General features: G+C 39.7%; 1 protein-coding gene across 1 annotated transcript in view; it reads left to right on the top strand.

Annotated features, from left to right (window-relative positions):
• GADL1 (glutamate decarboxylase like 1) overlaps positions 1-24,164 on the top strand; it is an 85,342-nt gene that overhangs the window by 33,978 nt on the left and 27,200 nt on the right. Inside the window, exons 12-14 of the mRNA XM_075745743.1 lie at positions 7,851-8,050; positions 12,342-12,393; positions 15,437-15,526. Of these exons, the coding sequence (XP_075601858.1) occupies positions 7,851-8,050; positions 12,342-12,393; positions 15,437-15,526 (342 nt within the window). The remainder of the gene's footprint in view (positions 1-7,850; positions 8,051-12,341; positions 12,394-15,436; positions 15,527-24,164) is intronic.

Consider the following 24,164-nt stretch of genomic DNA (forward strand, 5'->3'; position numbering starts at 1 on the left):
ATTTGCATTCAGAATTGAGTATTTTATCACCTGGGTCTGCAGCACTTAAGCACTGAACTCATCAAAGTCCTCAGAATAGCTGTCATCTATTGGGACTGCAGCAGTACTGCGTCTCTGTTTAAAGTAGGCAGAGCTCCTCTTCACATCCTCTTACGTGGGTGCACCAGAGTGAGAAAGGAGAGGGATAGGAGTCGGAGCACGTGCAGGTAAAGGTGCTGAGCCTTCTTTCCTTACTCTGCTAGTTCTTCCTCATCACCAGCGTGCTTTAGGCTTTCCAAAAGCCATGACTAAAAGGTCTAGCAAGCAAAGAACAGAGCTCTGATCTCAAGTGGTACAAAAGTGAGACGGGTCTGTAATGTTGTAAAAGTCCCTGCTTATATCTTTGTGGAATTCTTCTATTGTAATAAAGAAACCAGTAAGAGGTCAATTATTTCAAGCCCCATTTCAAATTCAGCCCTGCTAAAACTTATGCCCATTGTCCACCATCAGGGGTGAGTTTTAGCTTATACTTCATAGGTTATGAATGACTGAACATCATGAAGATATGGAACCTCTGAGGTTTGCATCGCTATTTTGTGGCCGTCGCTTATAAATCTCTGTCGAAACAGCTGGTAGTTTCTATTCAGCTCCTAGTGGTTAGCTATCCATGTAATTGGTTACTAACTTCTGGCAGTAAGAACTGATGAGAACCAAAGAGCATAGATACTAATCAGCGTTCTCTTGGAGCTGATTGCTCCAAGTCAGGGGTGAGACATGGCAGGACAGCCAGGAGAAGTGTGCCTCCTCATTTTCTTAGACTAGAGACTGTGGGATTAAAGAGGATTAGACTCCAGGACTACCCGTCCATCACTTTATTGCAGGATGAAAAACAAGCAGAGTGAAGTTATTGACTAAGATTAATATGGTGTCTTAATTGCAGGCTTGGGAAGAATTCAGTGCTATATTTTTAACTAATTAGGCCCAGTACGTAGATATAGCCCCAGGTAATGATTAGACTACTTGGGCAGCATAGCAGAGATTTCTCAGGAAGAATGAGGAAAGAAACGGAGAGGAATGAAATATTCTAGCTGCCCTGGCATTTAGAGTCCTTTTACAAATACTGTTCCAACTTCAGGGCTCTGGCACCTTTTCTGTATTCTCCTTCTATGCAGTGTAATGTCTGGTAGGGCAATCCTATTCTGCTTATAAATCACAGCTAGGCACCGTTGTGCTGGAAATAGTTGTAGAGCTGAACCCTAGGCCGTTGAGGGGTGAAAACACAAGTATTACCAATCATACAATCTGATCCTGTTGTACAGTGAGACACGTAAAGTAGATGATTTCTCTGCATGGGGCGGAGAGGGCGTTTTACTCTGTGTTTAATTCCTGGAAAATTGGCACTTATGTGTTTTGTGTATGTGCCAGTGCAGTCTTTATATGCAGATGCATGTACAAATTTGAGTACTTTCTTATCAGCTTTTCGAAAGTGTTGGAGTATAAATCCTTAAGAAAAAAAGATCAAATGCATATTTAAGACACTTTGGCAGAAAGGTCTTGCTTCACTTTGATCCTCTCCATACCAGAACAGGCAGCTGAATCCAGTTTCCCATTAAAAATGCTATTTTCACACCAGTAAGAGAAGGGAAGAGTATGTGTATCAGTTTTGCACTTTGGAGCTTGTTCCACTGCTCTTAAATTATATAAATACCTGTGGCTGCAGATGAAGCACACAATTATATGTGAATATAATTCCTTCACACTGGTTAGGATGCGTCAGTGGGAGCTGGATGCTGAAGTGGGATCTGGAAGATTTTGGCACACATTGCTCTGCTAGTGAATGTTCACGGAACCTCAGGTAGTTTCTGAAGCAGTGAACTCTGCAAGAAATCAGAGCAGTGAAATGTTAAATGTAGATGTTAAGTCCCATTTATGAATCAAACCCTAGCTCCCTTTGAAGGTCTGATGGTCTGATTAAGGAAGTTTTGTTAGTCTGTCTTCCCATTTGCTTTGAGGGCCATTTGGAAACTGCAGAGTACCTCAGGATTAAGGTTAGGTGATTATAAGTGGATACTCAGATTTTCTAGGTCTCTCTCTCTTTTTCTTTTTTTTCTTCTTTTTTTTTCTTTTTTCTTTTTTCTTTTTTTTTTAGGTATAGATTGTTTAACAAGCCCAAACTTTGTACTTTATTTTATGTATGAGAAGATAATCTTTAGAAGGAATCATCACATTTCTGACGCAGTGTTTAAACTCTAATTTGCCATTAGCAAAAGTAATAGTGACTGGTTTTGTTTGGTTTGGGGTTTTTTTGCCACATAGTATCAATAAAGCTATGTGCTTTAGCAATGTTAATAGGCTTAAAACATTGCAGCTAGATTATTGGAATGAAACTTTGTATTTAAATATTTTCCTATACAAATAAAAAAAAAGGGGGTAAACTGCAGTGAAATGCCATTAAAAGAGTATCTTCCAGCCTTAGGGACACAAAATTGGAATGACTTCCAAAGAAGGTAGACATAGAAAAGAGAAATATGCGTTTGACTTGATTAGAAGGGAGAAGCATTTTCACCAAAGAGAAGTTGGCTAATCCTCTGTAAAAGCTCTGATCAATGACAGTAGTTCTATGAGTGCTTAAAGCACTCAAGAAATGCACAGCTCTCCCTTTGTCGTGGTTTAACTGGACAGCAGCTAAAACAACCCCTCAGCCATTGGCTCTCTACCCCCCACAATGGGATGGAGGAGGGAATCGGAAAAAAAAAAAAAAGGTAAAACTCGTGGGTTGAGATAAAGACATTTTAATAGGACAGAGAAAGAAGATTATAATAATAATAGACTATACAAAACAAGTGCTGCACAGCACAATTGCTCACCACCCAAAGCTGATGCTCAGCTAGTTCCTGAGCCATGCTGTCTCCTGGCAAACCCCCTGTTATATACGGAGCATGATGTCATATGGTATGGAATATCCCTCTGGCTAGTTTGGGTCAGCTGTCCTGGCTGTGTCCCCTCCCAGCTTCTTGTGCACCCCTTGCCTTCTTGTTGGCAGGCTGGTATGAGAAGCTGAAAAGTCCTTGACTGCTTGGCAACAACTAAAATATCAGTGTGTTATCAACATTATTCTCATCCTAAATCCAAACCACAGCACTATACCAGCTGCTAGGAAGAAAATTAACTCTATCCCAGCTGAAACCAGGACACCCTTTTTCACTGTCATACCCTGAGAAACTTTCATCACTTTTGTAATAAGACAGACTTACTCAGAAAACACTTGTATTGCTGTGGTCTGTGTTGCGGTGACTGTTTAAACACAAAGCTAGATGGATCAATATTCTCAAAATATTAGTGAGTCAACTTTGTTCTTACATGTTCTTAAAATGCTGTGAATCAGTCTTGAGTTGTACGTACTCCCTTAAGACCACAGAGCTACTCTTATTTGTCCTTGCTATAATCTATATAAACATGAATATTATCACCGTATAAATAGAGAATGAGTGTTTATCACCAGTGCCAAAGTTCTGTGACTCATTAGAGTGTAGCACTAGGTTAGGTAATTAGCAATGAATTCTAGGTAATGAGCAGAATTTTCACTTTTTAGTTAAAATAAAGTCTCAAAGAATGTAGCTAAGGAAATCCCAGTTTAGCACAGAATATAATTGATTGAGGTGATCACGATAGTCATCTGCAGTGTAATCTCTTCCTCATCATTAGCAGAATCACAAAGATACCTACTTCCCTGATTCCTTTCCAGGGCAGCTGCAGGGAATACTCTATTCCCATTGCTTTCTGCTTGGGGTTAGCACAACTGAGTGCTCCTTCTCACTTCTTGAGGTGAATTACAGGGGTGGCCTTTTGCACTGCACTGCTTTTGAGTATGTTCAAGTATGCCATTCAAAAGATTGTCCTTATTGCTTCAGATGAGGCAAATCTGGAAGATGTTTGTCTTGGGGAAAAAGATACTTTGTTAATGAAATTGAAATTCACTTTTAACTAGCAATGGAAATGGAAAGGTATCAGAAGTCTTGCTGTACATAGGTATGTTTATGTTCAATGAGGAAAATATGTTGAATTATGAAACTGGAGCTTTTATATATTGATTTCATAGACGTATGAGGAGAGGTTGAAGTCCCTTGGTTTGTTCAGCCTACAGAAGAGGAGACTGAGAGGAGACCTCATCGCAGCCTACAGCTTCCTCATGAGGGGGAGCGAAGGGGCAGGCGCTGATCTTCTCCCTCTGGTGACCAGTGATAGAACCCAAGGGAACAGCATGAAGCTGCAACAGGGGAGGTGTAGGTTGGATATCAGGAAAAGGCTCTTCACTGAGAGGGTGGTTGGGCACTGGAACAGGCTCCCCAGGGAAGTGGACACAGCACCGAGCTTGACTGAGTTCAAGAAGCGTCTGGATAACGCTCCCAGTCATATGCTCTGATTTGGCTGGTCCTGTGTGGAGCCAGGAGTTGGACTCGATCCTTATGGGTCCCTTCCAACTCAGTATATTCTATGATTCAGTATCTATAATTATTATTTATTTGCCATTAATTAGAACACACAACAACTATTCATAAACTTCATCAAAACCAAAGGCTATTTGAAACTTCATAGTGGACTGGGCCTTCCATGAAAATAGTATTCCATTTTCTAAACTTGAACCGCCCCAGCATAAGGCAGAGCACTACCATTAGTCTCTGTACAAAGGGTAGAAAGAGAAAAGATGCTGAAGAGAGAATTTCAAACTTGTCAACTGGGGCAATTGTAATGAAATTTTTGCAATTCTGAACAGATGGGGCAGCTCACTGTGTAGAAAACTGTTCGAGTCTTCTTGGGACTGAGAATGTTGAATTAGAAAGCATACTTTTAAACTTCTCAGGAAAACTGAGATGACTTTTTATGTCTTCAACATGTTTGAGTCTATTACTTTTGAAAGAGCAGTGATCAAGGAGAAACTGTTTTCTTGAACATAAAATTTATCTTGGATTTTTTTTCCTCTTCTATTGTCGTCCCTGCCCAAACTCTATTCTTCAACATTTCCTTTTGCTTCCCTTCTCTTTCCCCTTCACCTTGCTTCTTGCGTTGGTCTGGCATATTTCTTTCTCACAAAGCATGACTTTTGTTTCTTTTCCTGTCTGCTCTAGTGACGTGCTGGAAGATGTCACTGTACTTACCTCTGGAGATTGACAGTAGGCAGTATCTTCAGCAGGATTTCTTAAGCATGTTGCATTAGTAGTAAGATAAGCAGATGGAAAAGGATCATCAAGCCAGCACATCTTGTCAGCTTTGGATGCACCAGGAGAATAGGACAGTACCCACTTTTTTTTTTTTTTTTTAGTGAAATATTTTCTCAGGAATTTGAGTTCACTCAGACATATTGAACTATTTGTTCTCATTGTGTTTTCACTCTAGAGCATTTGTTTTTAAACTATGAAACTCTGCAACTGTACTGTGATCTTAAGTGAACTTTTCAGTCTTTCTGTAATATTACAGAGTTTAGGTTTCTTGTGACAAACAAAAGTTATTATTTCTCAGACAACAGACGTGAGGGGAACTAATATCCTGTGATGTCCTCTATTGTGCAGCTGTATTACATTCTGATAAGGCAGAAGATAGTCCCACATTGATCAGCCCTGCTATACACTTACTGCAGAAACACTGTGCAAAATTTTAATGTCAGTAAGAGACAAAGCAATTAACTTAAATTTGTGGATGTTGCTGCCATTTTTAATTTTTTTTAAAATACCACGTCTAGTAAACTTGTATTTTCCCTGAAAATCAAGGTGTGGTGATGTAAATGAATATGCCACAATGGCTTGACAAACAGATTCCTGTTCCTGTTGTGCAGCTGCTAGCCCAAGAACACAAAGCTGTGGAAAAACTGTAAAGGACTGATGCTTCAGTGCTTCACTTATCTTCAGTTTCTAATGTCATCTTCTTGCCTTTCTTTTTCTGCAAAAGTTGGAAAGTAGGTGTGAGAATCTTATATACTGCAAAAAACTCCGCCCAGCATTGGCTTTCCAGCTGCAGCAGGACGTTATCCCTCTGATGACTGCAGAGGGAGAGCAGCTGCTGCCCCTTTTTTCCCCCAAGCTGTCACATAAACTATCTTTTCACGAAGCTGAATGTGCTGGTTCTGTGGCTAAAGAGTTCAGACTGAATTTGCTGTCCTTCTTGCAAACTAGCGATGTTACTGTGGGATTGTCAGACCCCTACAGAAGTTGTGGAGAAGCCTTTGGTGGTGTTCTCCTTTTGTGCTCTACCAGTAGGTGCACAGGTTGGTTTTTTTGTTTGTTTTGTTTTTAGTATTGATGGAGGGAATTGAAAAGGCTAGGAGATAGGGATACTTACTCTGTATATGTCAGTGGATTATTTCTCCTTTGGATTTTTTTGTCTTGACCCTTTTTTTCCTCTATTTTATTGTCAGTTCCAAAGTTAGCAGTAGTGTATTGTAATGTAGATCAAGAATTGTATCTCTGTTATGGGAATGTGACACTTTGATTAAGAGTGATGTCAGACACTGTCTGCCTTTTAAAATCAGACTTGCAGCAGATGCAGAGAAAAGCATGAAATGTGAAATGCTTTTTCAGTTGGTTCAAACTGAAGAGTGATGTTGAGTTGGAAAATGAATTGTGCTCTTCGAGAAACTGTTTACCAACTTCTGTCATGCTGTCCACTTCTGTTCCTTGGTCTGTTCTGCATGAAAGATATCTGGTTCAACTGTCACTTAAATACATGTTTACATATCTGAATCAGATGCTGTAGCTATGTTTTTAACCTCATCTGAATTTCTATTCTAGTAATATCTAATAGATTGTGGTCTGTTTTTCTTACCCACTTTTAATATCACTGACAATTCTACAACCTTTTCTGTCTCCTGGGCTCCTTGTAGGGCTATCCTCAATTCTGCTCTTGTAACCTGCTTTCTGCCAGCCCTTCTCTCTACTTCATAATGTTACAGAATATACTTCAATAATTCATTCTTCAGCCAATGCCCAGTCCTATGCCTCTTCTCTTCCTCTTCTTTAAACCTGTAACAGCTTCTGTGCTTTCTCTTTTCCAGCTTTGTTCTTTGTTGGAACTTGCCACGTTACTCATTTATCTTTGTTTGCTGCTGCTCATCTCTGCTCAGGCAGCCTCTCAAAAGTTGGAGGGTGAAGATTGCTGAATAAAAATGATTTCATTTACAAACCATAATTAGAGTATGCTAAAGTACCTTTTCTGAGGTTATTTTCAAATGTTAAAATTGTCTGAACTGTGAAAAGAGACAAAAATCGGGGTTGTACTAATCTCCTCATGATGTTTCCACTCAGCCTATACTAAATCCTCAGTGACTTTAGTTTCTGGTAAGGGCTAAACATTTACTTCTTGGGGCTGAAATCTTCCCTACCTGCAATTAACTGTGCTGTATACATATAAAGTTCTTTGTTTGACAGAGAAGGAATAGCTTGAGCCATTTGTGAACATGTAGGAAGCTCCTCAGGACCTGTTCTTCCAATCTATAGACTGGCACAGTGAACACAGGCTTCTCCTTCTTCTCCCTCTTTCCCACCTATGTATGTCTTTGGGCAACTGTTTCTGCAGTACTCACTCCCATCGTTTCTTGAGATCATCTGAGTTAGAATTTCTCTTCTACCTGCAACTCTTCAGTGACATTATGAAGAAAATAATAAAAAAAGAAGTTTCCTTGTTGTCAGTGCTGACTTCACTGAGTTCAGGTTCATCCAGGGTTCTTAAACCACACCATAAGCTTTGGATAGTTTCCTGCACATCCAGTTCTGTTTTACTAAGAAGGTGGTACAGACAGGAAAAAAAGACTTTGGCTTGTGAAGATGAAAAAGTTTGAAAATGCTTATCAGCAATCTAAGTCTTTACTGTGTTTCTAATAGGGCCTCCTGAAGAAGTGTTACTCTGCCAAGGCCGCATACCTGTTCCAGCAGGACAAGTTCTACGATGTCAGCTATGACACTGGTGACAAGTCCATTCAGTGCAGCAGGCGTCCAGATGCGTTCAAATTCTGGCTGATGTGGAAAGCATTGGGAACCACAGGCCTCGAGGAGAGAGTAAACAGGGCACTGGCTTTGGCTAGGTACCGCCTCACAATTTTGACTGTCTAGTCTGTTTAATTGACTGAAATGTTGGCACTGCTGATACTCCACATCCTGGAACAGACCACATTGTTACTTTTTTCCCCCATCTCCTTTTGTATAATGGGAATAAGTAACAGCAATACTAATTAGTGTTATTACATTTGCTACAATATTTAATGGTAATAATTACTTTTAGCAATAAGCATAAATGTTGGTAAGCATAGAAGTCTAAATTAGGCTATCAATCTACATTGTTTCACACTTACCTGAATCAGACATAGGACAAGTTTACCAATACACCCTCTTCTAACTCCTAACTGTGTGTTCTGGTGTTAGTATAAAAGCAGACCTATGTGCCAGGCTCTGAGCTGGGTCTAGCAAGAAGTGAATTAGCATTCTTCTGTTCACTTCATTCCTCATGACTGAGGAAGAAACACAGAAAGCCAATGATTTGGGGAAATTTGTATGAGGTCTATGAAGGCATATTGTTCTAAGATACTGCTTGTTTTTTGTCCACAAGTTTGCTGAAGTTTTTAATGCTTACGGTATGTCCTGTTAGGGACTGAAGTACCCTTTTCTTGTGATCTTCCCCTCGCCTGCCCTGTTCAATTTTACTAAGTTTTTGGTCTCGCAGAACTGAGTTTCACAAGTGAATTCTGCAAAATACTTGCTAGAAGATGTTTCTAAAGTGATGAAGATGTCTCAGTTTCTGGGAAGAAACTTCCATATGCAGGTTGTTTTGTCTTCCAATAGAAGGAACAATATTGAAATAAGATAATGGCCTCATATAAACAACTCACTTGAAGTATCATATTTGTTCAGAATTTATACAAGATAAACCACAATGAAGTCTTCACCATTTCCTGGGCTAGCTACACACTACCATAAGTCAAAGCATTAATATCAAAAAACAGTCACCCATATCATATTGCCATTTTTTTTTGATATGAACTACCAAGTTGAAAAGAATTGAATGTTTACTCCAGTGAAAATTAAAGGAATAGTCTCACTTTAATTGAAGTCAAAGAAAAGGTGAAAATACCCATTACCTAAACACAGAGTGGATTAGAAAGAAATAAAAAGAAAGAAGCAAAACCAGAAAAGCCCAAATGAGCCGTGGCTTTTTTCTCTATTTTATTTCCTTAAAGCCACTCATTGTTTGGCTAGTTAAGTGTTCCTTAATAACTTCTGGTTAAATTGCACCTTGGTTTTGTTCTGAAGCATTGTACTGTTCTGTGTCTGTACCGGGTAAGTAATTCATTCCACTATCAGTAGGAGAATTCAGCCTTATCAAGGTCACTGGCCAAAGTCATTTGACTGAGAGTGTAGTGATTAATGACCTTTCTGGGATCGATATTTTCTTTGAACATTAGGATTCAGCTGGTAGCGCTTCTAAGGGGTGACTTGAGTTGTCTTCCCCCCCCCCCCCCCCCCCCCCCCTTAAAGAAGAAATTTAATTCTTAGTCATTATCTGATGAAGTATATTCTTTACAGTAGCTGCCTTGCTAGCTTGAGTTTGCATGGACATGGGCGCTTTGGAGCTGAAACATCAGGTTTACTGGGCACTATGCCAGGTTTCCTAACTACTCAACAGCTGTGCAGCCTTTCTCCTGACTTGCTGCAGTAGGTTTTACTTTGATGTTGCAAAGATAGTATTTCAGTGTTCCTGAACACAAACCTGGATTAATTCTGGAATGAGTCCGCTGACTGTAGAACTTAAGAGCGAGATTACTTCCCCCCCCCCCCCAACCCATGGCCAGACAGAGCTGCAAAGGTTTTAGGGTAATTGCAGGCATGTATTTCTGTTGCATCAAACTTTGCTTATTGGCAGTTCCATTAATTTCTTCTTATTCTGAAGATGAATCATGTTTTCAGTGTATTAGATATCCCAGGAATATTGTGATGCTACCTATTTGGAAAGGCTTATTTTTAAAATAACTATAGTAGAGCATCCTGCTGATCACTTCAGAAAATTTTTTGCTTTTTTTTCCCCCCTCAATTATTTTTGATGCAGGGATGTTGCATTATGAAGTACACTAACAAGAAAATGGAATACAACTATAACCACCTCTGCATTTTATGCTTCAGCATCTTTGCAGTTTTTCTGCATGATTCCTTTTCTGACACCCACTCTTAGCAGACATATGTCTACTTTCACTGCAGATCTCCACCCCTCATTTTCTACAAGGCTTAATCATAGCAAATATCACTTTTCTGTGCACTCCAGTCCTCACTGAGACTCAATGTCTACAGTTCTACAACCATGACACGATAATAAAACTCCACTGTCAACTGTAGAAAGAAGCACAGAGTAAATTGCTCCACTGCCATCAAATAGTCCTGGCAAGATAAATCATGGGTGATGGATTTTCTAATGGCTGCCTTCTTAGGCTATTGGAAATGTAGTTAAGAACATGATTAACACTATTGTGAGCTTGAGTGACATCAGATATCCTATATCAGATGGTGGTCTAAAAAAAAAAGGCACTTGTGGTAAGAGGGAAGGGTATTAAGCGTTGTAAACAAATCAAGACCTCCAAAAAAAAAAGGGTGATCATACATAGGTTTCTTTTTAGTGATTCATGAAAAAAATAAATTGAGGGCCACTTTCTTGTGAATAGCCTGCTGATTTTGTTGAATGTTGGTTTTATGGTACAGACAAGTATCTTCTAATCAACAGGACAAAAGCACTGAGCTTGTTCAGCAACAGGTTCCTCCCAACACCCTCATGTGATATCTGGCCTCCTACTTACCTTTCAACATAAACAGTAGTGTGGGCATTTACAGCCAGGTAACAAATGCACACAGTAGGATCTAAATGGTCATTGCAGAAAAGACCCAGAACCTAGACCTACTATATTGAGAGGAAACATCTCAACAGCACACAGTGCGGCACAACTCATAGAGCTGCATGCCGTGGGAACTGGCGCTCTACCACAGCAATCGTTTTGCAGGGATGTGTGCTAAGAGGTAATGAGTCACATGCACAGTCCTTGTTAATGATAAACAGCGTGACAACTCCCCATGCTCTGTTTTGAAAAATGTACACCATCTAGGGTATTGTTTACTGCCTCCCTAGCCAACCTGTTTCTGCAGCACATCTGCCAAATAGCAGGCGTTGCAGATACAACTGTGCTAGAGGTGTCCCTATGGGGACAGGTTTCAGGCAGGTGGATAGGACCAGGGGGGGTTATTTTGACAATATTTTTCTTCCTCAAATAGTGGATGAAAGAATTATTTGTGTGATGGCCAGTAATGCAGCTGCAGGCAGGAAAATGTTAAATTAATGCAACAAAGACGTAGATTGGTACACAATCAGTAGTTTAGCTGTCTTAGTTTTATTACTGTTAGACAGCAAAATCTTTGCATAGAAGACTAAAATTCTGTTGAAATGGAAAAACTGTGAATTTGAGGTGACTTCTTTGGAGTTTTCCTTGGGAAGGCTTTGTAGGGGGGAATAACGAGAGCAGTCCCAGCTATGTCAAAGTGTCGTCTTTGCTTCAGAATTCCTGTGTGGCATGTGCCATAGCAAAGTTGAGGTCATGATTTAAAAAATGTCTATAAATTGAAGCTGTTTGGATCCAAAGTTTTGATTCAAACCCATTTTCCCATTGAAGGCGTCTGTGTTTTTCAAACTAACAGTTGAAAGAGAAAAGCAATACTTATTTCAATGTATTGTTAGCATAGGATGTCCAGAGATTACTGTGCATCAGCAGTGGCTCGCTGAATGGAAATGGGCACTGTTGTGTACAGTGTGGAACAAGGACAGTACTAGGAAAATTGCTAGGCTTGAAGTACATGGAAACTTTAACATTCTGGGCTAAACTAAGAGGTCCCGGTGACACTAGTAGTGCAAGAGATGTCAGGGTGACTGTGAAATAACATGGCAGCAGAGCATCAGCACTTGAGAAAAAGAGATGGAGGAATTAATTTGTAAAGAGCAACATCAATGAAATTTACACTGAGAAGGTTCACAGCCTGATGCAAATAGGATCAATTTGTGCCATGTGGCTCCACTGAAAATCTGTGCCTGAGGACAGAATTTGGCCTCTCCTCAGTGCTCCTTGGCTGGCTGTAGCCTTCATTTGTTTCTAGGAACTGATATCTACTGCATTTTCACAGCAGGGAGAAATGAGGTTTAACTCTGTGGTTTCTTGGGGGGGGAGAAGAACAACAACATTGGAAAAAAAGAAAAAGAAAAAAGTGTATAAATGTTCAAGATCCTTTTTGTTGTTGCCTGTATGTATTGCTTTGTTCTATGCTTTAAAACCCTGCATCTTTAATTTACAGGTATCTAGTGGAGGAAATTAAGAAAAGAGAGGGATTCCAGCTTATTTTGGAGGTAAGTGAAAATGGAACTGAACTGTGGTGGTTGTTGGGAGGTGTTTACTGTTTGATTTTGTTCTTTTATGCTAATTGCCAGGATGTATTTGAAGTATGTAATTTAATACACTTTACGTATTGGAGATGCACAGCTATGACTGAACACATAACATGCTTTATATTCCCTGCCATCGCTCTACCTATTTTCCTAGCTTCTGGACCTGTATTGCCTCGGGGGGTATGGATGGAGCACTTTCTCAGAAAGTGAAGAGTCTGGCTGCCAGTACTTGCCAGATGTAGGGATAAGACTGTGTGCTGGATGGAAGAATATTTTGATCCTAAAAATGGACATTTCATCACTAAAGTCTATGTTTTTATCCCTTAATTCTGTTTCTACACTCTTTTCCCAAAAACTGCTTCAAAGTTTTGGTTTTCACCCGTCTTTGCTAAACCTGTCAGCTTATTACCTGTTGGTGATCTTGCTTAGGGGAGAGTGAGAAAAGGCGTCAGAGCTGAAGTGTTCTGTTTTTCCACCTGTGCCTAGCTTTTTGGTTAATGTGACTAATATCTGGGGACATTGAAAAGACTTACCATTTTTAGAAAAATCTTCAGTGGTGTTGGAAGTGTATGTGTGTGAAAGCTGGGTATGTAGCATGGGGAGGAAGGAAAACGAAGTGCCACGCACGGAGACCGGCAAACCATAACGATGTGGATTTGGTTTACGCTTGCTGATGCCATGAGCATTCCAGGTTAGGCTAGAAGAAATATGAAATATAAAAAAAAAATTATACTGTTCATACAATATAAACTTTTCCCGTTAACTTTGAAAACTGCTAATTTGAAAGTGCTTACTGGGAAACTTTACATGGAGTGAATAATTCTGGGCCAGCAGCACATAATGGGGTTACTAAAGTGGCAAGTCTGTTAAAAGTTCTCCGTTCTCCATTATTGTAGAGCTTAGCAGAGAGCCTGGATCTGCTGTAGATGTAAAAGCTGTTGGTGAGAGCAGAGACTGTTCTTGCAGGAACAGGACACCTGGATTAAAAGTGGGATTGGAGGGAGTCTTGTAGTATGGGCTATGAGACGGAAGTTAAGGAAGGGTTAAGGAAAGATTTTTGTGGAGTGCAGGGGGACAAGCAGTGAGAGTTCAAAGAAAGACTGCTGGGAGGCAGGTAGACCCAGTTATGTGAGCCCTTTCTGAAAGCAAGTTGGACTTTGGGCAAGAAGCTCAGGAAGATGATCCTCTGATACATGCAGTGAGGGAAGTCCTGTAACGAGAACCACTCTATGGCCTGGAAATGCTGCTCACGCTTGAGTCATCTTGAATTCTTCTGTGGTATGATTGCTTACCTGCTTGGGTAAAAGCTGTGACAAGATAACCAGAAATAGAGTGACGTATGTCTGGGAGTAGTTAAGTTTTTCTAGGATGAATGGCATTTTCAGAGGGGGATGATGTATTTGATGTGTGAAAGGAAACTGAGATAATCAAGAAGGCAATATAGGCAATGGCAATATGGTAATATATGCCATCTGTCTACTGCCATCTAATTTTAAATAGTTTTAAAATAAACCCTTTAACAGCGAGCTAGTGCTCGTGCTCATGAGGAAGCCGCTGCCTTTTCAGGGTCTGTGTTTATGTGTGTACTCAATGCATGCTCTTTGGGGAAAGAAATGGGACTTTAAGAGCTGAGTTTTATTTCATTCGGTGGCAGCAGGTGGCAGGTTTGCAGCTCTGTTCCTGCTGACAACGATATTCTTCTTGATGATTAAATTGTATTTAATGCATTCTTTGAAGTGAGGCGGAAAATGATATGAGCAGTTCCCAGTGCCCTTTCATGAAGGAACATGTCTCAGCTGGTGGGCTCTCCTCGTTCAGGAGACTGCCTGGGATTGTAATAGCAGCTGCATTCACACTGGGGCAAAGGGATGGTGTGAACCAGCTACCAAGCTCCCTTTTAACTTCTGTTTTTTTTCTCTTTCAACCAGTACTAATGAGGATGGCGTGTGGGTGAGGAGAGGGGTGTGTGAGTTTATAATCCATGTTATAATCTAGACCCCAGTTAAATACTGTGTTGTAAATAACGTAGGTCAAGATTAACTGAGTGGTTTTATGGGTAGTGTTGGATGGGGCTAGAAGGCACATCTATTCCTCGTGCTGTTGCTACCTGTACAGGTAAAAAAAAACAACTTCCAAATTAGCAGGAAATATAGAGAGACCCTAGACTGATCTGCTAGGAACATTTTCTCGATCTTGTATGAAACAGAAACCTCATGAGCACAAAATGCCTTATTTTGTAATGCATGGCGAACAGCCGTTCTTGTTGGGAGTCTTGCAGCTAACTCTCTGCTGAGTTTAAAGGCAAAATTTCTCTGGAGGGAAGCAGAGATGTGTAGTCTTTGCTCAAAAGGCCTGCTTAGATATTGGACCAGATATATCCAGGATATGGCACATACCCTGCAAGTGGTCCTGAGATTCCTATAAAATGTGGAAACTGAGAAAGCCAACATCAACTCCAGCAGTGTGTAGTGTGCTGTGTGATATATGATATAAAAGGAGATTGGCATTGTTCAGTAGAAAAATGACTAGGTGTGCAAGTGTTAAATTGAGTTTATATGTTTTATGTAAAATGCATCATAGGAAATTTTCATTTAAAAAAAACACTTGAAAGAAAATGTATCCTTCTCTTTAAGGTTGCTTCAATTTTGAAATCTGTAAGTTACCTCTCTATGCCTCTCTCACACGTTTTTCCTAATGAAAGTTTTTAGTGAGCAAAGCAGAGTTAAATACATATGTAGGAAGAAGAAATGAAAAAGGAACCCCAACAGGTTTTCTTTTTCTGGCAGCAGGAAGAGAAGTGAATGATATGAAAACTATTTCTGGTTTCTAAAAAAGGAAACAAAAGGTGAGTTGGAGAAGGATGTTTTAATGAAAGGGGTATAAACTCATAGGCTTGCCCCCCCCCCCCCCCCCCAAAAAAAAGCAGAACTTTTTGATGAGCTATAATATATATTCCTGTCCCATTTGTTACATCTCATAAGCAATCACTTGTTTTCTTGTTTAGCCGGAGTATGCAAACGTTTGCTTTTGGTACATTCCACCAAGCTTAAGAAAAATGGAAGATGGACCTGAATTTTGGCAGAAGCTACACCAGGTGAGTGTCACATGAACAGTGTCAGCTGATTTATCTTGTGCCAGAGAAGAATGTGAAGTAGCCTGACTTTGTCGACCATTAACCTATCAGTAGAATGTGGATTTAATCCTTAAATAGACAATGGTAGGATTTAAGTTTGTTGTCTACTTAGACAAGGCTAATTAATTTTTTTCTTAATGTAAGAGATGCAGGCATTTACAAGTATTCAGCTTACTGTCAAAGCTGTTAGCAGCTGGCAGAACTGAGGGAAGACGAGCAGTGTTGTCTGCATCTCTTGTCTAGCCAGTCTTCATTACCTGTTTCAGACACTTAACACTGTCCTTGGAACTTGTCTTGCATTAGCTATGATAATCTATGATAACGCAAGTGAGGAAGTGCTTAGGAATACATTTCTGATGCTCAACAACCCATAAATGACAACAGGGATATCATGGGAAAAACTTCATTGGTGAGCATTTTGTCAACTCCTTGCCATCCTGGTGGAAAATCATGAACATCTTAAAAAAAAATAAGCAGCAGTAAATTTTTGAAGTTACTAGCGGGAAACAGTAGTTAAGACTTAATTAAGAAGCCGATAGACACTGTGGTACTATGTTGTACTGAATAAGCTATTCTGTGAGGAATTGAATTTAATTCATTGTTTGCTCCTCTCTGTAGCAGCTTTGGTGTTATGCATTTATTTTTTCCTAGAATTTACTACTAGAAATTTAACTAGAATGCAGATGTATATATACTATATATACATGCTATGCATACTATATATACATGCATACTTCCTATAATGTCTACTCTCCTTTCAGCAGCTTTCCTTTCACAGGAACTGCTTTCAATTTATGCTGGATGCTGGTCTCTTTAGGGGTGAGGTCTTCCTTAATCCTGTCTGTATTGTTTTAGGAAGTGTATTTAACTTTTGCAGTACAAGGGCATGCATAGCCACAGTGTGGATACAAGGGATTTGCATTTACCATGCTTCCACAAAGCATGGATGGGTAACGATCCTTTTATATGGGGCTTTCCTTCTTCTTGTTAGAGTAGAAAGGCCTATATATGTATATGTGTGTATGTACATACACGCACACTGCTGTATAATAGCTCCCCTGCTGATGGAGGAGTGAAGATTTGGAAAGGAGCAATGGGAAGGCATAGAAGAAATAATGCTGCAGCTGCCCCCTTTGGATTTATGTATGCTACGGAAGGGACTGAGGAGGGAAGGGATGAAGCACAACGAATGGCTTTGAGCATGTGTATTGTGAGTGGCTTTTTGAGTGTAACTTACTGGTTCTTTGCTCTGCTGCTCTATGGTGCTTCCAGTCAGGGTGGGGAGTAGATGCCTGGCTTTATTTTATATACTGATATAGACAGACGGATGCTGGAAATGCAGATTTCCTAGCCAATGTTTTGTGGGCGAGAACTTGGAGGGAAAGGAGCTTGTGTACAGTTTCTCCCAAGAACTGAGCACCACTGCAGATCTCAACCACTCTTTTCATGAGCTAGGTGACATTTTCTTGATTCTTATGCATCCTCTGATGAAGCACTAGGAAAACTAAAATCCTAAACCATAACCTGTTTCCCTCCTCCCCAAATAAGCCCAGAAGAAAATCTACAACAAAACAGACCAAAACTGCCTAGCAAAACAAGGCATTTAATGGCACAAAATTCTCTCCCGGATGATGGGGAAAGGAAACAACAAATGATGATTGTTCATTGCGTTGTTTAAGAACTGCTGGGAAATTCTTTGACATTACAGAAATGAGTCTGTTATGCAGCTAAAACATGTTATTTCACCTCCCTGATTCTCTACAGGGACAGGTCTGGGGTAACTTTCCTTTTTGGATGCTGAGGGCCAGTTTGGTGCACAACATGTATCAGTGAGCAGATGAGGCAACAGTACTGGGTCACAAAAAATAAGGCTGACTTGACTTTTCCAGCTAATGTCAATTTGTTATAGCATTGCTGATGCAAGCAGCATAGTCATTATATTAGTATTTCATTAATCAGTACAAATACATGGTTGGGCAAGAAGGAATGCATCCTGATCAGTAAGGTGTAAGTGATAAGAAGATGAAAACTGGAGAGGTTGTTGCATTATGCTATCGACAGGCAGATGGGGATGTGTACAGTTTCTTGACTGTAAGTGCTTCCTAAATATTCCCATCATTTCACTAAAATGAGCGTTAAAATGCTTTAATTCACAATTTGTCTTTCCACACAACATTTTAACATCATAGTTATTCTGTTTATCCAGAAATCAATCTTCCTTTTTGTTGACCTGCATATCTGACAATAATTAAGGAAATGTATGTCTTGAATATCCCTTGAGCAAGTAATTGATTTTATTCAGCTGCTTGTTCAGCAATAGTGTTCAGAATAACATGCTGTCTTCTAAGGTTAGTTATGTGAGTTTTAGTGCTGGTGAAAGTTGATAAGCAAATACCTCTGATCTCAAGTCCTCAACTTTGTGAAGAATTTGCATAGTCCTATGCAAAATAACCCTGAAGGTTTTCTGCTATACTGGCTTTTCTCCAGCTTCCATGGCCCACTTTATGTGGAAATGTGTCAGGGCTGACTGGATTGCAGCATGATACCTGATTCTGATGTGAATCTTCTAGCCGTCCTACATAAACTGTGTCTCTCAGAAGCTTGGTGGTTTGGGGTTTTTTTGTTTTGGTTTTGGTTTTTTGTTTGTTTGTTTTTGTGGTACACTGTTTTAAATTTTGGAACCTCAGACTTTAGGTACAAAATCTAGCCATCCTACATAAACTGTGTCTCTCAGAAGCTTGGTTGTTTTTTGTTGTTTTTTGTTTTGTTGTTGTTGTTGTTGGTTTGGGGTTTTTTTGTTTGTTTGTTTTTTTGTTTGGTTTTTTGTTTTGGGTTTTTTTTGTGGTACACTGTTTGTGTTAAATTCTGGAACCTCAGACTTTAGGTACAAAATTTGCCCTCTTCAGAGTCTCCAACGTGCAAAACAAAGGTGATAGGAAAGAGTGGCCTGAAGGATTTGGATCAGCCACTAGCTGGCCATTTGATTCATCACCTGAACACTTTAGCAAATGAGAAACAACGTGATGCTGGGGAAGTAAAGAACAGCATGAATGGTACATTACTCCATTACCCAGTGAAACTGGGAATTCTGTGCACATCCACAGTCTTACAACACTTTAATCTTTTGGGATTACAACAGGAATTGGCTGTGTAGTGAAACTGGTTCTGTAGTATAGCAAGGCTTTGGATGCGGTTGGGTGGTCCAAGATAGTCCATGCCCTGAACATTTTGCCATACTCTGAGTACATAGCAGATGGCATAACCCATAAAGGAACCTGTGATGCAAGGTGTTTTTCAGCGACGTTCTTCACAAGTAAGTAAAGAGAGTTTTCTTCTTGTAGAAACCATACAAACAGGCACTCTGTGGTAATTGGGCATCTAGTGTTACATTCAACTAGAAATATTTGTAAGTGGTGCTATTTTGTCATTGCAAACTGGGGGCAGTTGTCTCTGACCTGGAACTTACATAATTGATGGGATGAAGGAACAAGTCCTTTGCTAGTACTGCATGTGCTTCCTAGTGGTATTTTTGCTCCTCTTCCTCTTATGCAACACTGTAAGATTTACTTTGTTTACTGCTGAGGATGGTCAGAATGTCACAGGGTCACAGTGAGAAAAGTGTAGCTGGAAATTACAAGCCAAAAATGGAAGAGAGGGAAGAAGTAAAAAAATTAAGTCCAGACCATTCCAATTTTCATATTTTTCCATAACTCCAAATATCTATGTATATTCTTACTTGTTACAATCTTCTTTTTTAGAAAGGTCAGCTTTCTCAACTTATGCTGAAGTGTCTCCAGATGATGCAGAATTAGCTGATTGTTAGTAATACTGTCTCTGGAAAGTCTGCTGGCAGCACAAAGGGTGCTAGGACACAAGGAAAGGTTGGAGCGATGTATCTGGAACTATTGCCATCCTGTTACTAACCCACCCAGCCAACCATACCATGTGCATTCTGGATCAGCTCGTAGTCTGCGCAGACTCCACGGGGTCTAGAAGACTAAGAAGGAGACCGAGAAGTAGCCGTCTTTAACAGAGCCCTCCTCTTGCGGGAGCCTGGCTTTGCTGAAGGATCCTGGAGCGTAACTGAAGGTAGACTACTGTGTATTGAATACTGCTCAGTAAAGGAGGCTAGTGGTATATTGTGAAGTACCACTTTAGACCTCAAAATTGGGGATAGAAAAGTGTCAGTAGGTTCCTGGTAGGTCTTTTATGCTTACTAAACTTTGCTGGATCTGTAGTTGTAAACAACATATGCTGGAGTATCCAATTTCCAATGGTTCAGTAAAACTCTTATACAAAGTTGTTAGTTGCACTTACTCAAAATTCTAGCGTCTCAGACTCTACTTGTGTGGTGTGTTTGGGGTTTTTTGTTTTGTTTGCTTCCTGCCTTTTTGTGGATTTTTGGCCAAATAATACAAAATTTATTGGTTATATTAAAAGGCTCAGGATACAATTTCATAATAAAGCCTGTGTAGCTTGGAATGTCATTTTTGCCTCTACCCCTTAGTAAAAAGTAACCTTATTATTGCCTTCCCCCCCCCCCCCCCAAGAGAAGAATATAGCTGTCTGCTATCTGAAGGCATATTTGTAAAATAGCCTGTCATGCTGACTGGTGTTGTGATACATTTATATAATGAGAGGTTTCATATCAAAGCAGAAATGTAAGGAGGTTGAAGTGGTGTTGCCTTGGCAACCTCTGAGTCTTGTGGTCTTTGTGGTATAACTCAAACACTAATCAAGGACCCGATTCAGTATTCTTTGTGTATTCAAAATATCTATTGACTATGATATGAGGTTTGGGAAGGGAAAACAAGACCTCCAATTGGTTATATTAATAATATTTGCCCTCTATATTTTGGAATAACAAGAGGAAAATGACATAGATTATAACCACAACATTCAATGCAGTGAGCCCAGGTTTATGCACAAGAAAGGTCCCCAACATGTCACTGCAAGTGTATTTCCACTTGGGATTTGTGTGCAAAATGTTGTTACTTGAATGCCTGGCATCCTTATATACTATACTTTGAGTTTTTCTTACACTTGAACAAGAAAACAATTAAACAATATTTGTATGTGTGTATTTGAAGAGTAATGGTAGAGACCCATTTCTATGAATTTTGCTTATGTGAGTAATTTTTAGGATAACAAATAGTCTACTGACTAGCATCTAGCTCTGTTTGTCATGAGTTTCTGTGGAGGGCCACATCAAATGACAGGAAAATCAATGGTAAGATTTACGCAGAAGTATATGGGAGTTAGATTGACTAAATCATTGTGACTGACAGATTTGGAGCTGTTCATCAGTCATTTGTGAATACTGTATTCACAAATTGTTTCTGATCCTAAGTGCTTTCTTGTTGCATTGAAATAATGTAATCGTGTAGAAATGTGTTTGGAAAAGAACAGAAAAAGAGTGGGTCAAGTTCTGGTTTTTTTGCAAACATGTAAGGATTATTAAGAGATAGTGCCATCCATTAACCTTTTTGCTTTCTCTCAAAGCAACCTAGAAATCTGTTGTGGCCGTCAAGGAAACAGAAATCTACAAGTAGAAGAGATTGCTTTGGCAAGTCTAAAAGAAAGGCCTTCCAGGGGATGGATTGTCATTTCAGGGAATCAGATGGGGACCTTCAAAGGGGTTGTCTGAGAAATTTTGTCAAGGAAATCCTCAGGGTCAACAAAAGCTCCAGATGCATCCTATATAACTTCAGGCTCTTATCCAGGGAAGCTACTTGAGAAGTTGGCACAGTTTCCTTTCATCTTTAACATGGAGAAGGAGAAGGGGAACTCCCAGATCACGATTTAGGCAACCTAGTGTCAGAGCTACCGTTGGGAAAGACTTGTCTGGCTTCGTTATTCAGGAGAGGAACTTAAGGGATGCTAGGATCCCAGCTTGGCTGCTTTAGTTCATAAACACAAGTACAAAGAACCCAACACTAAATCCTATTGACCCCTATTTTACAGCAGAATTCTCAGTATTGTGTTCAAGAGGGGCAGAAATGCAGCATTTTTGGAGACGCAAGAGCAGGAGGCCTGGTGGAGGCAGGGCTGCAGGCAAGGACCTTAGGGGAGAGAGGCACAATAAGCCCTGAAACCACAAAATGAGTAATAGAATAATAACCAGGACTTACGTTGTAGTGTGACCATTTCTCAGCAGAGAATGGTGCTCAGAAATTTAATAGTACAATAAGCAGTCACTTGTTAGAGTAACAACATCTTTTATATTGCAACTAATAGTACATAATATACAGCAGCAAATGAATAAAATCTTTGTAGTTTAGCTGCATGTAAATGACTGTTATTGTTAAGCAGAGAGATCTGAGCTCTGATAAATGAGAAGGACCAGTACAGTGGAATATAATAGCAGAGAAAAATTATAGCAGTGTTTCAATACCTTGTTAATGAGGGATTTTGCACACTTTCACTTTTAACATGTTTTTTTCTGCAGTTTTATATAACTCATCAGTACAAAAGTGTCTGCAGCTGTTAATTAAAAAAGATATTTAGCATGACTTTGTTTTAAATGTCTCCTCTGTAGGCTTGAGTTGTAAGAACACAATAATAACATGCCTTTTAAAAAAAACATTAATTCAAAATACAATACTTTGGTTTCTATATCTGCCCATAACTGGAATTTATGTCTTTGTTCTCTGTTATGTTTATTCTTGCATGAATGCTGAAGTAGTAGTGCTAGACTAAGGGGACAAATTTACTATTAAAGTTTCCATCAGGAGAAGTAGGGATCAATGCATTTTACATTGATGGTGTCTAGCTCACCTTAGCATTAGACTGAGGTGCTAGCAACACTTCAGCATATATTTTACATTGGTGGGGTTGTACAGCTGCTTAACTTTCAGCCACATATAATGGTTCGTGAGACTGACCTGATCTCATGCTTGCTCTTTCATGGGATGACTGGCGTATCAGATGTGTATGGGAATAGGACGGAAGTATATTTGTATGACTGTATTGTAACCTACAGTAGATGTCATAAGGCAAGGCAAGGATGTGAACTGCTTCCAGCCCATGCTTTCTGTAATAGTCCTAAGTGAAATTTTGGTAATTCATGATATGTCCATTGTAGAGATTTCTGTTCTAGGTCTCTGCTTGGACTCTCTTCTAGACTGGCTTTTGAGGAATGGGTAGCACCAGTTAAAAGCAGTTCTGTTCATGCAGAAATCTTTACTGGTTTTAGGTCAGTGGTACTGTTTCAATTGAGGTGAATAGGCAAGAATCAACATCACTAAATTTACTTTCACTTCATTTTAACCATCTAAGTTCTGTCCTTTGGATAGCTGACTATTTCTGTTCAACTCCTCAGTCCCTTCCCAGCCTTGTAATATCAGGTGATATCTTGAACTGACAATATTTACGTCCCATCGAGCAATAACAACACATCTGGCAGCAAAACATCTCATTTGTAAGAGCAGTGTTACACAGCTGCTAAAACTACCCCTCAATTCTCAGAACAAAGAGAAGAAACCCAAATGGCTTTGCTGCTGTATGGTTTACTAGATGAGAGTGCAGGGCAACTTTTGTCAGAGACTTAACATTGAGCTGTGCATGTTCCAGGTCCACTGGGGACTGAGGTCTATTGATCCCTAGTGCTCATCCTATAGAAATGATTGAAGCTGTGGGGAGGGAGTCTGCTGCAGCTCCGTATGTTTCTTTCAGTCTGAACAAGGATTTCATCTTCCCCGAGCCACCTGCAGAGCAAGATTGCTCAGATCTCCAGAGGTGAAGTAGGTTTCACACTAGTTGTTTCTTGCTTGAAATCCTTTTAAGGATAATGGAGGGTCCAATCATTTCTCTGTGTGGTAATACATACAATGGCATGAAATGAAGCTGGGGGGGATAGACAAAGTGGAGAAAAATATTGTAAGGAAATAAAATCATGAGAGACTGACAGATTCAAAGTAAAGGACCAAACCTTCCAGGGAGATCAAGGCACGATGTACTTTCATCACAGTATGTGATGCTCTGTGAAGCTACCTCAGGTACTAGGAGTGATCTGGCGATATATAAGTATGGTACTTGATTCAGTTTAAAAAATAGCTGACCGGGACTAGTTAGCTAACATGACCATTCTTTCAGGACCCATGGAAATCACCTACGATAATAGGGTATTGTTTCTGTAGATGTACTCCCTTCTTATGGGGGAAGTGTAAGTTCCACTTGTCCAATGTCTTAAAAATTTTGCATACTCTTGTGCTAAAATCTGAAGGTCATTCTAGCTTTCAGTTCAGATAGAGAAAACAAACAAGCTGATTTTAAATCTTTGCATTGTTAAAAGCTTCACACATAATAAATCTTTCTGTTTATATATAGGAAGCATCTAAAAAGCTTTATTTTCTAACTGAAAGATCACAGAAACAAAGGCCATGGGGATTCAGTGGAACTGAATTCTCCACTTTATTGCTACAGATTCAATTGACTAAAGGGTGCTTAAGCACTGCATAAGTGCTTCTTGCTATTTCTGTGTGAACAAAGACAGTACTATTTAATTTGTACTGCACGTTACCCAGAGCAGTGGACATTTTCATCCATTGTTACAAGTCTCATGGCTTGTAGAAGTATTGAGATGGTAAAACTAAACCCC

The sequence above is a fragment of the Balearica regulorum genome, chromosome 2 (genome assembly GCF_011004875.1).
Source record: "Balearica regulorum gibbericeps isolate bBalReg1 chromosome 2, bBalReg1.pri, whole genome shotgun sequence".
NCBI classification, from domain to species: domain Eukaryota; kingdom Metazoa; phylum Chordata; class Aves; order Gruiformes; family Gruidae; genus Balearica; species Balearica regulorum.